The 16,039-nt window shown below is 48.9% G+C and overlaps 1 protein-coding gene across 2 annotated transcripts in view; it reads right to left on the reverse strand.

Annotated features, from left to right (window-relative positions):
• Window positions 1-16,039, reverse strand: part of PCNT (pericentrin) — a 276,563-nt gene that overhangs the window by 144,800 nt on the left and 115,724 nt on the right. For both annotated transcript variants that reach the window (XM_030581110.1, XM_030581111.1), the window contains one exon: window positions 15,008-15,172. In XM_030581110.1, the coding sequence (XP_030436970.1) occupies window positions 15,008-15,172 (165 nt within the window). The remainder of the gene's footprint in view (window positions 1-15,007; window positions 15,173-16,039) is intronic.

Genomic DNA, 16,039 nt, shown 5'->3' on the forward strand with positions numbered 1-16,039 from the left:
CTCTTCTAACAGCTGCATGACAGCTACACTTCCCTGGGCTACTTCCCCATGGCCTCCTCCAAACACCTTCTTTATCCTCACCACAGGACCTTCCTCCTGGTGTCTGATAACGCTTGTACTCCTTAGTCCTCCAGCAGCACACCCTCTCACTCTCAGCTCCTTGTGCCTCTTGCTCCCAGCTTCTCACATGCACTTCCTCTCCTCTGGCTCCCCCCTCCCTGACTGGAGTGAGCTCCTTTTTTAAACCCAGGTGCCCTGATTAGCCTGCCTTGATTGGCTGCAGGTGTTCTAATCAGCCTGTCTGCCTTAATTGGTTCTAGCAGGTTCCTGATTACTCTAGTGCAGCCCCTGCGCTGGTCACTCAGGGAACAGAAAACTACTCACTCAGTGACCAGTATATTTGCCCTCTACCAGACTCCTGTACCCCACTCGTCTGGGTCTGTCACAATAGTTATGAGGCTGAAAATGTATCCTCACGGCTTAAAGCAAACCCAGGCAAAAACTCTCCAAGAGCAGCAGAGAGGCAGTTCACACTTCATCAGGGCAGGTATGGGACAAACCCAGCCCAGCGTCACAGGAACAAAGGACACTGGCCTAGGAAGCAACAAAACCCAGTGAGTCACCTCTCTTCCTTTGGTCAGTTTGGACCTGCAATGCGGTAATGCTCTTCTGACTCTGAAGGGGAAGAGGGCAAAGCCAAGAGGGAAGAAAGGGCATGATAAAAGGGAGAGACATTTGCCTTGCTCTTCCCCTCTCTTACACCTACATCTACAGACACCACAGCAAGCAACTGAAGGGCTGATCAAAGGGGAGACCCTGGCTGAAGGGCAACCAGCTAGCCTGTGGTGAGAAGCATCTAAGTTTGTAAGGACACTGAAAGTGTTAAGTTCGGCTTAGAATGCATTTTGCTTTTATTTCATTTGACCAAATCTGACTTGTTATGCTTTGACTTATAATCACTTAAAATCTATCTTTGAAGTTAATAAATTTGTTTATTCTACGTGAAACAGTGTGTTTGGTTTGAAGCTGGACAGAGACTCTCCTTGGGATAACAAGCCTGGTACATATAGATTCATAGATTCATAGACTCTAGGACTGGAAGGGACCTCGAGAGGTCATCGAGTCCAGTCCCCTGCCCTCATGGCAGGACCAAATATTGTCTACACCATCCCTAATAGACATTTATCTAACCTACTCTTAAATATCTCCAGAGATGGAGATTCCACAACTTCCCTAGGCAATCTATTCCAGTGTTTAACTACCCTGACAGTTAGGAACTTTTTCCTAATGTCCAACCTAAATCTCCCTTGCTGCAGTTTAAGCCCATTGCTTCTTGTTCTATCATTGGAGGCTAAGGTGAACAAGTTTTCTCCCTCCTCCTGATGACACCCTTTTAGATACCTGAAAACTGCTATCATGTCCCCTCTCAGTCTTCTCTTTTCCAAACTAAACAAATCCAATTCCTTCAGCCTTCCTTCATAGGTCATGTTCTCAAGACCTTTTATCATTCTTGTTGCTCTTCTCTGGACCCTCTCCAATTTCTCCACATCTTTCTTGAAATGCGGTGCCCAGAACTGGACACAATACTCCAGCTGAGGCCTAACCAGCGCAGAGTAAAGCGGAAGAATGACTTCTCGTGTCTTGTTTACGACACACCTGTTAATGCATCCCAGAATCACGTTTGCTTTTTTTGCAACAGTATCACACTGTTGACTCATATTAAGCTTGTGGTCTACTATGACCCCTAGATCTCTTTCTGCCATACTCCTTCCTAGACAGTCTCTTCCCATTCTGTATGTGTGAAACTGATTGTTCCTTCCTAAGTGGAGCACTTTGCATTTATCTTTATTGAACTTCATCCTGTTTACCTCAGACCATTTCTCCGATTTGTCCAGATCATTTTGAATTTTGACCCTGTCCTCCAAAGCAGTTGCAATCCCTCCCAGTTTGGTATCGTCCGCAAACTTAATAAGTGTACTTTCTATGCCAACATCTAAATCGTTGATGAAGATATTGAACAGAGCCGGTCCCAAAACAGACCCCTGCGGAACCCCACTTGTTATACCTTTCCAGCAGGATTGGGAGCCATTAACAACTACTCTCTGAGTACGGTTATCCAGCCAGTTATGCACCCACCTTATAGTAGCCCCATCTAAATTGTACTTTCCTAGTTTATCTATAAGAATATCATGCGAGACCGTATCAAATGCCTTACTAAAGTCTAGGTATATCACATCCACCGCTTCTCCCTTATCCACAAGGCTCGTTATCCTATCAAAGAACGTTATCAGATTAGTTTGACACGATTTGTTCTTTACAAATCCATGCTGGCTATTCCCTATCACCTGACCACCTTCCAAGTGTTTGCAGATGATTTCTTTAATTACCTGCTCCATTATCTTCCCTGGCACAGAAGTTAAACTAACTGGTCTGTAGTTTCCTGGGTTGTTTTTATTTCCCTTTTTATAGATGGGCACTATATTTGCCCCCTTCCAGTCTTCTGGAATCTCCCCCGTCTCCCATGATTTCCCAAAGATAATAGCTAGAGGCTCAGATACCTCTTCTATTAACTCCTTGAATATTCTAGGATGCATTTCATCAGGCCCTGGTGACTTGCAGGCATCTAACTTTTCTAAGTGATTTTTTACTTGCTCTTTTTTTATTTTATCTTCTAAACCTACCCTCTTCCCGTAAGCATTCACTATACTAGACATTCCTTCAGACTTCTCAGTGAAGACCGAAACAAAGAAGTCATTAAGCATCTCTGCCATTTCCAAGTCTCCCGTTACTGTTTCCCCCTCCTCACTGAGCAGTGGGCCTACCCTGTCCTTGGTCTTCCTCTTGCTTCTAATGTATTGATAAAAAGTCTTCTTGTTTCCCTTTATTCCCATAGCTAGTTTGAGCTCATTTTGTGCCTTTGCCTTTCTAATCTTGCCTCTGCATTCCTGTGTTATTTGCCTATATTCATCCTTTGTAATCTGACATAGTTTCCATTTTTTATATGACGCCTTTTTATTTTGTAGTCACGCAAGATCTCGTGGTTAAGCCAAGGTGGTCTTTTGCCACATTTTCTATCTTTCCTGACCATCGGAATAGCTTGCTTTTGGGCCCTTAATAGTGTTCCTTTGAAAAACTGCCAACTCTCCTCAGTTGTTTTTCCCCTCAGTCTTGATTCCCATGGGACCTTACCTATTAGCTCTCTGAGCTTACCAAAATCTGCCTTCCTGAAATCCATTGTCTCTATTCTGCTGTTCTCACTTCTACCCTTCGTTAGAATTGCAAACTCTATGATTTCATGATCACTTTCACCCAAGCTTCCTTCTACTTTCAAATTCTCAACAAGTTCCTCCCTATTTGTTAAAATCAAGTCTAGAACAGCTTCCCCCCTAGTAGCTTTTTCAACTTTCTGAAATAAAAAGTTGTCTGCAATGCAGTCCAGGAACTTATTGGAGAGTCTATGCCCCGCAGTGCTATTTTCCCAACATATATCTGGATAGTTGAAGTCCCCCATCACCACCAAATCTTGGGCTTTGGATGATTTTGTTAGTTGTTTGAAAAAAGCCTCATCCACCTCTTCCACCTGATTAGGTGGCCTGTAGTAGACTCCGAGCACGACATCACCCGTGTTTTTTACCCCTTTTAGCCTAACCCAGAGGCTCTCAACACTTCCGTCTCCTATGTCCATCTCCACCTCAGTCCAAGTGTGTACATATCTATTTCTTTGTTAAATTAACAAAGTCATATAAGCTTGCAGCATCCAATGGGCATAACTGGACACTGCAAGACAGGGGTTAAGACGGATACTCACCTTTGTAACTGTTGTTCTTCGAGATGTGTTGCTCACATCCATTCCAGTTAGGTGTGCGCGCCGCGCGTGCACGTTCGTCGGAAACTTTTTACCCTAGCAACTCCAGTGGGCCGGCAGGTCGCCCCCTGGAGTGGCGCCGCCATGGCGCCCAATATATATCCCTGCCGGCCCGCCCGCTCCTCAGTTCCTTCTTGCCGGCTACTCCGACAGTGGGGAAGGAGGGCGGGTGTGGAATGGATGTGAGCAACACATCTCGAAGAACAACAGTTACAAAGGTGAGTAACCGTCTTTTCTTCTTCGAGTGATTGCTCACATCCATTCCAGTTAGGTGACTCCCAAGCCATACCTAGGCGGTGGGGTCGGAGTGAGAAGTCGCGGCACGGAGCACTGCAGTTCCGAAGGCCGCATCCTCCCTCGACTGCTGGACCAGGGCGTAGTGGGAAGCAAAGGTGTGGACCGATGACCAGGTCGCTGCCCGACAGATTTCCTGGATGGGCACGCGGGAGAGGAAAGCCAGCGACGACGCCTGCGCCCTGGTAGAATGCGCAGTCACACGGCCCGTAGGGACATGGGCCAAGTCATAACAGGTCCTGATACAGGACGTAACCCAAGAGGATACCCTCTGGAAGGAGATAGGAAGCCCTTTCATACGATCTGCTACCGCCACGAAAAGCTGGGGGGATTTTCGGAAGGGCTTAGTCCTCTCTATGTAGAACGCAAGAGCCCTACGGACATCCAGCGAGTGGAGCTGCTGCTCCCTGCCTGAGGAGTGAGGTTTTGGGAAAAAAACCGGAAGGAAAATCTCTTGGTTGACGTGGAAGGCTGAGACCACCTTGGGCAGAAAAGCAGGGTGTGGTCTCAGCTGCACCTTGTCCTTGTGGAAGACCGTATATGGGGGGTCTACCACAAGAGCTCGGAGCTCCGACACCCGTCTAGCTGAGGTGATAGCCACTAGAAAGGCAGTTTTCCAAGAGAGGTAGAGCAGGGAGCAAGTAGCTAACGGCTCAAAGGGGGGCCCCATGAGCCGGGACAACACCAGGTTAAGATCCCAGGTTGGAGCAGGGGGACGGACGTTAGGGAATAAACGTTCCAGCCCTTTAAGGAATCTCGACACCGTCGGGTGAGAAAAAACGGAGCGACCGTCCGCACCCGGGTGAAAGGTGGAGATAGCTGCTAGGTGGACTCGCAATGACGATAAGGCCAGACCTTGCCCTTTGAGGGACCAAACGTAGTCTAAGATTTCGGTTATCGAAACTTCCATAGGGCGGAGATTTCTCTCTACGCACCAACAGGAGAAGCGCTTCCATTTCGCCGAATATGTGGCTCTTGTGGACGGTTTCCTGCTGCTCAAGAGCACCTCTCTCACAGGCGTGGAGCAGCGCAGCTCGGAACCAGTCAGCCACGCAGGAGCCACGCCGCTAGGTGCAGCGACTGCAGGTCTGGGTGACAGAGGGTCCCGTGGTCCTGGGTAATCAGGTCCGGATGAAGGGGCAGGGGAACCGGGTCGGCTATGGCCAAGTCCAGCAGCATGGTGTACCAGTGCTGCCTGGGCCATGCCGGGGCCACCATGATCACGAGAGCCCTGTCTCTGCGCACCTTCAGGAGGACCTTGTGGACCAGAGGGAACGGGGGAAACGCATAGTACAGGTGGGTCGACCACTGGATGAGGAAGGCATCCGCTATCGACCCCGGCTCCCTGCCCTGAAAGGAGCAGAACGCTTGGCACTTCCTGTTCCCCTTGGACGCGAAGAGGTCCACCCGGGGATAACCCCACCTCCAGAAAATGGAGAGAGCGACGTCCGGGCGAAGGGACCACTCGTGTGACAGGAAGGATCTGCTCAATCGATCCGCCAGTGTGTTCCGTACTCCAGGGAGGAAAGAAGCCCTGAGGTGAATGGAGTGGGCTACGCAAAAGTCCCAGAGTCGTATCGCCTCGTGGCACAGGGAGGAGGACCTGGTGCCGCCCTGCTTGTTGATATAGTACATGGTCGTCGTGTTGTCCGTGAACACGGCGACACAACGACCCTGAAGCTGATGACAGAACGCTTGACAAGCAAGGCGGACCGCTCTCAACTCCCGCATGTTGATGTGTAGCCCCACCTTCTCCTGGGACCACAGGCCCTGTGTCCGCAGGTCCCCTAGGTGGGCCCCCCAGCCTAGATCTGAGGCATCCGTTGTCAGGGATACCGAGGGCTGAGAGGGGTGGAAGGGAAGACCCGCACATAATACGGACTGGTCTAACCACCAGCCGAGAGAATCTAAGACCTTCTGGGGGATTGTGATTAACATGTCTAACGGTTGCCTTGCCGGCCTGTAATGACTGATAAGCCACAGCTGGAGAGGCCTCATGTGGAGCCGAGCGTAGTCGGTCACAAAGGTGCACGCCGCCATGTGGCCTAACAGGGTTAGACATGTCCTCACTGACGTCAATGGGGCTGACCGCAAGCGTTGAACGATCGCCGCCATGGTCTGGAACCGTTGCAGAGGCAGCGAGGCCCTGCCCACAGTGGCGTCCAGGACGGCCCCGATAAATTCCACCTTCTGCGTGGGCCTCAGGGTGGACTTGTCTGTGTTTATCAAGAGGCCCAGACTTGCAAACATGCCGGTGATCACGCGGACATGGCTGTTGACTTGCTGTTCCGACGTGCCCCGAATCAACCAGTCGTCCAGATAAGGGAACACGTGGACACGGTTGCGCCGAAGATGCGCCACGACAACTGCCATGCATTTTGTAAACACCCTCGGGGCCGTGGACAGGCCGAATGGGAGGACTGCAAATTGATAATGAAAAGCCCCCACAACGAAGCGGAGAAAGCGTCTGTGGCGCGGCCAAATGGCAATGTGGAAATACGCGTCCTGCATGTCGAGGGCGGCGTACCAGTCTCCCGGATCCAGGGATGGAATAATGGTCCCCAGGGATACCATGCGGAACTTCAACTTCACGAGGTATTTGTTGAGTTCTCGCAGGTCGAGGATAGGCCTGAGGCCCCCCTTGGCCTTGGGGATCAGAAAGTAGCGGGAATAAAACCCCTTGCCTTTCTCGCTTTCCGGAACCGCCTCTATAGCTCCTTTGCTGAGGAGCGTCTGCACCTCCTGCCGAAGGAATTGCTCGTGAGAGGGGTCCCTGAAGAGGGACGAGGAAGGAGGGCGGGAAGGAGGAAATGAAACAAACTGCAGGCGGTATCCCGTCTGCACCATGCTTAAGACCCAGCGGTCCGATGTTATTTGGGACCACGCCGGGAGGAAAAACGAAAGGCGGTTGGAAAACGGGGGGGAAGGATCCATAGGGGAAAACGGGCGCACCTTCAAAATGAAGGCTTAGGACCAGGCGGGGGTTTTGAGGAGCCTTGGTTCTGCCCCCCTTGGTTCCCCGACTGCCTGCGCCTTCCGTTCCTGCCGCGGCGCCTGTAAAGGTCCTGCCGCTGGCGAAACTGGGAAAACGGCCTACGTTGTTGCTGTTGTTGCGACCTAAAGGGTCTACGCTGCGTCACGGGGGTGTGCATCCCGAGGGACCGCATAATGACCCGGTTGTCTTTTAGACTCTTGAGTCTGGGGTCTGTCTTATCGGAAAACAGGCCCTGGCCTTCGAAAGGAAGGTCCTGTATAGTATGCTGGAGCTCCGGCGGAAGGCCGGAAACCTGCAGCCAGGAGATGCGACGCATCGTAACTCCTGATGCGAGGGTACGGGCAGCCGAGTCCGCAGCGTCCAAGGAGGCTTGTAAGGCCGTGCGTGCGACCTTCTTGCCTTCGTCCAAGATGGCCGTAAACTCTTGGCGAGCATCCTGTGGCAGCAGCTCCTTAAATTTGTCCGATGCCACCCAGGAATTAAAGGCATATCTGCTCAGCAGGGCCTGCTGGTTGGAGACCCTGAGCTGCAGCGCCCCAGCCGAATACACCTTACGGCCAAGGAGGTCCATCCGCCTGGCTTCTCTGGATTTGGGGGCTGGAGCCTCCTGGCCGTGACGCTCCCTATCGTTCACTGATTGCACCACCAGTGAACCCGGAGTCGGGTGAACATGGAGATATTCGTATCCCCTAGAAGGAGCCATGTACTTCCTCTCGACTCCTTTCGCTGTCGGAGGGATGGAGGCCGGGGACTGCCAGATGGTATTGGCGTTGGCCTGGATGGTCCGCATGAAGGGCAGGGCGACCCTGGTGGGAGCATCAGAAGAGAGGATGGTTACAATTGGATCCTCTATCTACGAGACCTCCTCTGCCTGCAGACTCAGATTTTGAGCCAATCGCCTGAGGAGGTCTTGGTGCGCCCTGAGATCCAGCGGGGGGGGACTGTTGGAGGAGGTACCCGCCACCGCCTCATCCGGGGAGGAGGATGATGAGACCCCAGGCACGAGAGTGTCTAACTGAGGGTCTTCCTCAGCCCTCGCCTCTGCCTCCGGAGCCGCAGCGGAGTCCTGCTGCTTGGACCCTTCCTCCCCTTCCGGGGAGGGAGGGGGGCGAGACAACGAGGCTTCAGGGGCCCTACGCTCCGCAGTCGCCGGTCTAGCAGGGAGCTGCTGGGGGCCCTGGGCCTGATGGTATGCCCAGGGTGTCCAGAATCCCCACTGTTGTGGGCCTTGGTCCTGCAGCGGCGGATCACCGAACAGCGCCGCCTGCCGGTCGGTGCCCAGCGCATACCCGCTGTCCGTCTAGGAGGATACGGACGGCTGTCTCGAGGGCCATGGTGGGGCCGACCCTGGATGGTAAGGGTCTGCGCGGGTCGGCACGGAGGATCGTCTCGGTGCCGGGGACCGGTGCCGGGAGTCATATCGGTGCCGGGATCGGGATCGGGACCGGGATCTGTCACGGTGCCGGGATCCTGATCGGTACTGGGCGCCGCTTCGGTGCCGGGACCTGCCACCAGCTCGGTGCCGGGAGGTCGACCGGGACCTACCACCAGCTCGGTGCCAGGAGGTCGACCGAGACCGGGACCTGCCACCAGCTCGGTGCCGGGAGGTCGACCGGTGCGGCGAGTAGCGTCGGGACCTGCTCCTGGAATCGCGGTGCCGGTGTCGACGACTGGAGCCTGACCGCGACCGTCTCGATGCCGACCGGTGCCGCGAGTGCGACCGGTACCGCTGAGGGGAGCGGTGCCGGGACTGCGAGCGGCGTCGGGATCTGGAGCGCCCAAGACGTCGGGACCTGGATCGTGAACGACTGTCTCTGGGCGGTGCCGACATCATGGGCTTGCCTCTGGACACGACCTGCACCGGAGGTACCGGGGGTGGCAGCCGAGTGGGCTCAGTCAGGGCAATAAGGTCCCGAGCCGAGGCGAAGGTCTCCGGTGTGGACGGGACCACTATCTCAACCCCAGATCTCATGGGGGAGCTCGGCGGCACCGGACTCAATGGACCCGCCGGGCCCGGAGTCAACGGTGCTGACGGTGCCGGCGGCGCCACGGCCGATGTCGAGGCCGGGCGCTCTAGCCGGGTCTGCCTGGCCGGAGTATCAGACTTCGACGGCCTTGGCTCTGACTCCAGTGCCGGAGAGGGTCGGTGCCGAGGAGTCTTCTCGGTGCCGGAGCGATCCGGTGCCGGTGCCGATACCACGGCCTGCGAAGCCGTCGGGTCAAGTGCTGCCTCCATTAGGAGAGTTCGGAGCCTTTGATCCCTCTCCTTCTTTGTCCTCGGCTTAAAAGCCTTACAGATGCGGCACTTGTCGGATCTGTGCGATTCCCCGAGGCACTTCAGGCACGCTTCGTGGGGATCGCTGGTAGGCATGGGCTTCTTGCAGGCCGCACACTGCTTGAAGCCCGGCGAAACAGGCATGAGCCTGGCGCCGGGTGCCGGGAAGGGCTAAGCCCCCGGCGAAGAACTACTTAACAACTATTTAACTTAACTATCTACTTAACAAACTAATTAACAACTATAATGGAACTAGAGATGAACGATAGATAAACGATAGATAACTAGGAGAGCTAGGGACGTGGAGGACAGCTATGCCGCGCTCCACAGTTCCAACGACCGACACGGCGGTAAGAAGGAACTGAGGAGCGGGCGGGCCGGCAGGGATATATATTGGGCGCCATGGTGGCGCCACTCCAGGGGGCGACCTGCCGGCCCACTGGAGTTGCTAGGGTAAAAAGTTTCCGACGAACGTGCACGCACGGCGCGCACACCTAACTGGAATGGATGTGAGCAATCACTCGAAGAAGAACCTATGGTTGTGTCTGGGACCAGAGATACCAGCTAGTGTCATTCAGCTGCAAGTAGTTAGGAGCAGCTTACATACCAGAGGCTGTGCATTAAAAGCCCAGGAGTGGGGATTCTCATAGCTGAGCAGGGTAAGGCTAGTTCCTAGAGTCAAGGATTGGAGTGACCTAGCAGATCACCAATCCAGATAATACCAGAGGGGAATGTCACCGTGAGTATCAGTTCTATGGCTCCTATATGAAGAAGATACAACTTCATTTCTGAGCAGAAGTTCATGAGATGGGTTGCTGAAAAGGCACAGGAAAAAGGGGTCAGGTAGGGCAACGGAGCTGAAATGGATGACAAAGCCCAATATCATAACCTCCAAAACCCATTTGTCCAAAGTAATCTGTTCCTAGGATCCTTGAAAGAGTGGTAGAGACAGTCCCTAAAAGGTAGGAAGGGGAGAACAAGAGAATGCAGATACATGGTGGGAAAGTTCACAACCCTCAAGTAAGGCATCAAAATGGACTCTTTCCTGACAAAAAGTTGTGTTGACACCATAAAGAAGGTAAAGAGTCTCTTGTTTTGGAACCTAGACTTCATTTTAGGAGGGATCTGGTGGCGTATGGTAAACAGGAAACTGAACAAAGCAATAGCTCCGTGCAATTGTGACCTGCTGAATTTCCTTTTGTTCTCAGAGGGGCAAATCCTGAGAGACTGAAGGATAGCCTTTGAATCCTTTAAAGAGCATAAAGATTCATCAGTGGACTCGCTAATCTCAAAAAGAAAGGGAAACCCCTTAGGAAATGGGGAGTGTTGGAAGGGCAGGATCAGTAAATTCTGAAGAACTCTCCCAAAACTAAGGAAACTAACAAAAACTAAAAGTAAAAACTACTTCCTAAAGGCAAACCTATCTAAAGAAGTGGGCACAAGTTGATCCATTTCAGGCTGAGGCATCTGAGAAAAAAAAAAACGTAGGGAAAAAACCTAATGGGGGCCATACTGGTTCAGACTAATAGTCCATCTAGCTCAGTACCCTATCTTCCCACATGGTCAGTGGCAGGTGCTTCAGAGGGAATGAAACACACAATCATCTAGTGATCCAACCCGTCGTCGACTCTCAGCTTCTACCAGTCAGAGGCTAGGAACACCCTGAGCATGGGATTGCATCCCTGACCACATTGGCTATTAGCCATTGATGGAGCTATCCTCCATTACCTTATCTAATTCTTTTTTAAATCCAGTTATACGTCTGGCCTTCACAACAGCCCCTGACAATGAGCTACAGCTTGACTGTGAACTGTGTGAAGTATTTCCTTTTGTTTGCTTTAAACCTGCCATCCATTAATTTCTTTGGGTGACCCCTTGTTCACATGTACGTGAAGGGGTAAACAACACTTCCTTATTCACTTTCTCCACACCATTCATGATTTTATAGACCTCTATCGTATCTCCCCCTTAGTCAGCTTTTCTCCAAGCTGAATAGTCCCAGTCTTTTTAATCTCTCTTCATATGGAAGCTATTACATGCTCCTAATCATTTTTGTTGTCCTTTTCTGTACCTTTTCCATTTCTAATATATCTTTCTTAAGATGGCTTGACCAGCGCTTCCTGCAGCATTCAAGGTGCGTGTGTATCATCAATTTATGTAGCAACATTATGTTTACTCTTTTATTATCTATCCCTATTCTAATGGTTCCTAACATTGTTAGCTTTTTTGACTGCCGCTGCACTTTGAGCAAATGTTTTTAGAGAACTATTCACAGTGACTCCAAGATCTCTTTCTTGAGTGGTAACAGCTAATTTAGACCCACATTATTCTGCTGGGAGCATGTTTTCCAGTGACCATTATTTCATCTGCAACTTTGCTGCCCAGTCACTTTATTTTGTGAGATCCCTTTGTCACTTTTTGCAATCTGCTTTGGACTTAACTATCTTGAATAATTTTGTATTGTCTGCAAACATTGCCACCTCTTTGTTTACCCCTTTTTCCAGATCATTTATGAATATGTTGAACTGCATTTGTCCCAGTACAGACCCCTGAGGAACACCATTATCTACCTCTCTCTATTCTGAAAACTGACCATTTATTCTTATCCTTTGTTTCCTACCTGTTAACCAGTTATTTATCTATGAGAGTACCTGCCATCTTATTCCATGACTGATTAGGTTGTTTAAGAGCCTTTGGTGAGGAACATTGTCACAGGCTTTCTAAAAGTCCAAATACACTATATTCACTGGATCACCCTTGTTCACACATTTGCTGACCCCTCAAAGAATTCTAGTAGATTAGTGAGGCATGATTTCCCTTTACAAAAACCATGCTGACTCTTCCTGAAAAAACGGTGTTCATCCATCTGTCTGCTAATCTGTTTCACCTGTTTCAATCCATCTGCCTAATACTGAAGTTAGGCTTACCAGCCTGTAATTGCCAGGATCACCTCTGGAGGCTTTTTAAAAAATTGGCATCACATTAGCTATCCTCCAATCATCTGGTACAGAATGATTCAAGCAATAGGTTACATACCACAGTTAATAGTTCTGCAATTTCATATTTGAGTTCCTTCAGAACTTTCGGGTGAATACCATCTGGTCCTGGTGACTTATTACTGTTTAATTTATTAATTTGTTAAAAAACCCTCCCCTATGACACCTTAATCTGGGATGGTTCTTCAGATGTGTCACCTAAAAAGAATGGCTCAGGCATGGGAATCTCCCTCACATTCGACACTGCCCTAGATACCACTAGTGTGGAGCACAAAGGATGGCTAGGACATATGTGCAGACTGAACACACATGGCTATCAAAAGACTGATCAAACAAACACGGGGTGCATGCAAACCTGAAGTGGAATATCCATACAGAAACTACACAAAGAAGAATCTGTATTTAAGCAAGCTGAAAATTGGTTTATAACTTCTACAATGAAGATCTCACACTGCCAGTATTACAAAGTATGCTTCTGTAAGTGATACTCAGACTTCAGTGGTTCAGGAGCCAACTTAGCAATCAACATTACCTAAAAGAGCCACAGCAGCATGAATTCATTTTTTCATTTACTATAGTACTGTAACAGTACCACAGGGGACATATTTTGTTTTTATATATACAAATTATTCTCACAGCAGAATGACTGACCAAGTATTATTTTATCAACTACAGTAGGTTAATAACACAGAAAATGTATTCTGACTGGTTAATAATTAAATCACATGTCATGCACTGCAAAGAGCCACAGGTAATACATTAAAAAGCCACTTGAAGCTTGCAAGCCTCAGTCTGAGTATCACTGCTCTATATCAGGCTAGTTTTCATGAAGTAGACAGAGAAGTAGTCAGAGAAATAGACTGTACTTTCAGATCTATTTCAAAGACTCGCTCTGCTGAGAAATCAGTTTCTTTCCCTCCTTCCAAATCCTAAACGGGATAAAATGCGTACAAATCTCTTAAAAAAAAAAACTGAAGTTTTCATATTCACATACACAAGTATATCACAAATCACAACTGAAGGTAAAATATAGTCCTTAAATGCATGATCGTTTTTATGACACATTATGCATTTTATCTCTGAATAGATGTTTTACAAAGGCCATTTCTTCTAATACCTAACTTTAAATTGAAGCATTAGGGACAAAGTGCCAAGTTTAAATTATTTTTATACAGTCACTCCTCGTTTAATATTGTAGTTATGTTCCTGAAAAATGCTACTTTAAGCAAAACGATGTTAAGCGAATCCAATTTCCCCATAAGAATTAATGTAAATGAGGGGGGGAGTTAGGCTCCAGTGAAATTTTTTCCACACACACACACAATAAGTTTTAAACAAACAATTTAATACTATACACAGCAATGATGATTGCGTGCAGCTTGGTTGAGGTGGTGGAGTCAGAGGGTGGGATATTTCCCAGGGAATGCCTGTTGTTGTTAATGTAGCCTCACACTCTATAAGGCAGCACGAATGGAGGGATGGGAGACAGCACGGCAGAGAGAGACAGAGACAAACACCTTGTGTGTGAGAGAGAGAAAGAGACGTGCATTGCCCCTTTAAGTACGCTGACTCCCCTTTAAGTATGCCTTTTTAATTAGATCAGCAAGTTGAAACAGCAGCTGCTGCCAGCAAGCTCCCTCCATTCTGAGTCCTGTCGTGTCGCCCGGCCCGCTCTGTGGAGATGGAGTAAAGGAGCAGTGGGACACTCTGACATTAGTCCCCCTCTTCCCCTTTCTCCTCCTCCTCCCTGCCCCCACCACCAAGCAAGCAGGATGCTCCCAGGAGCAGCTTCAAGGCAGAGGGCAGGAGCAGAACATGACAGTGGGAGGAAGGACAGCTAAAATGCCTGACAATTGATAGCCTGCTGGGCGACGGTTAGACAGGGAACATAGAGGAGCTGCCGGCCCACCCTGGTTTTCAAGCCCCCACCAGCTAGCTCCAAGGGGCTGCTCTTTCTGCAAGCAGTCGACGAAGTGGGCGGCTGCCAAACAATGTTATAAGAGAGCATTGGATAACTTTAAATGGGCATGTTCTCTAACTGATCAGCAACCTAACAACGTTAACCTGGACAACTTTATGTGAGGAGTTACTATAGTATTTTTTTCAGCACTGTTTGAGTTGTTCTCCAATTTAGAATACACCTCATTACAAAGTACATGTACAACATATTACAAACAATTTTAAAAAGGAGAAAAGTAAAAGGAGAAGACATCTTAAAAGAGAGGCTCCTTCATGGACCACATCAATTCCCATTCATGATTGCATGATTGCATAGCATCTCTGCGGCAAATACAGTAACTGCTTACATTAACATAATGTATTTTTAGTCTCTTTTAATGTGATTTAATTGACAAAAACAATCAGAAGAGTTAGACTCGTGTGACTAGCAAGTAATCTGGCCCCAAAACCATTTTAGGAACTGATAATTTATCTTTTCCATCTCCAACTTCTAAGTCTCTAGGACTTTAAAAAGACAATCTGGGGAAAAGGTTTTGTAATAATTGTTTAACCTCAGCAAATTCCATACATTTTGGAACATACATTTTGGAATTTGTTAAAACACATTTTATCTTAGACCTCACCTTTAGCTGTGTAATCTGCTGTTCCAATAATACCTCTGACTGACATTTGAGCAGTTCAATCTCATCCTGGAACTGAAGCTGCTGCTTCAATTTCACCTCCTCAAACTGAGCTAGGAGAGCTGCTCGCACAGTTTCCACTTCAGAGGTAGAGGCAGAGGCATACATCTGTAAGATTTTTTAATCAATTTTATTACTGAGAAAAATCAGTAACTCCACCCCCAAATCCCACAGAGATTTTCCCTCCAATCCTAAAGGCCAGATTCTCAGCTGGTGTGAACTGCCATACTCCACCTCCATCTTTACTGAAGGAAATCAGATCTTCTCTCTGTGCAAGTTCGCAAAGACACAGGCAGATGGAAGTGGAGGTGGAGGATTCTGAGAGGAGCTTGACACCAAAGTACTATGAGACAGATTGCCTAGTTAATCTAATAATCAATTCAGACTGGCAGAGCACACCACCTGCTTGCTTCTTCTGATGCCCATAAGGATCATGGAAATACACCAGAGAAAGGGTAGTCAAACAAATGGCAGCTGTGCCTCATTAAGACAATATAACAATTACCCAATGACCAGTGATACTGGGCTTCTAGGAAAATTTCAACTGCATTCTTCTTTGTAAACTGAATCACTGCGGCCATTAGACTGACAGGAAATCCTGTTTCCAGGATCAAGGCACTTAAAGCATGAGAATTTTCACTTGACCAACAAAGCTAGCTTCCCAGGCATATACTACTTCTGCAGAAAACCCAAAGGCACAGGAAGTACATATTTTCAGGCTAACCTAAAGGTCCTCCCCTCAAATCCAAAGGAAATTAAGGTTTTCCCCAAAGGTAAACAACTTTTGCAAGGCGAATATTGCCATTAGAACTCTCAAAAATTGCACTTATGATTAGCAGTCCCATTGCTCATTACTGAATGTTGCAATGCAAAGAGTGAAAAAGCAAAATGTATCATAAAAAAGGGAAGTTACTAATCTTATAGTAACTGAGTTATATGAGATGCGTGATCCCTACGGGCACTCTGCCTGTGAAT

Source organism: Gopherus evgoodei, chromosome 11 (assembly GCF_007399415.2).
Source record: "Gopherus evgoodei ecotype Sinaloan lineage chromosome 11, rGopEvg1_v1.p, whole genome shotgun sequence".
NCBI lineage: Eukaryota > Metazoa > Chordata > Testudines > Testudinidae > Gopherus > Gopherus evgoodei.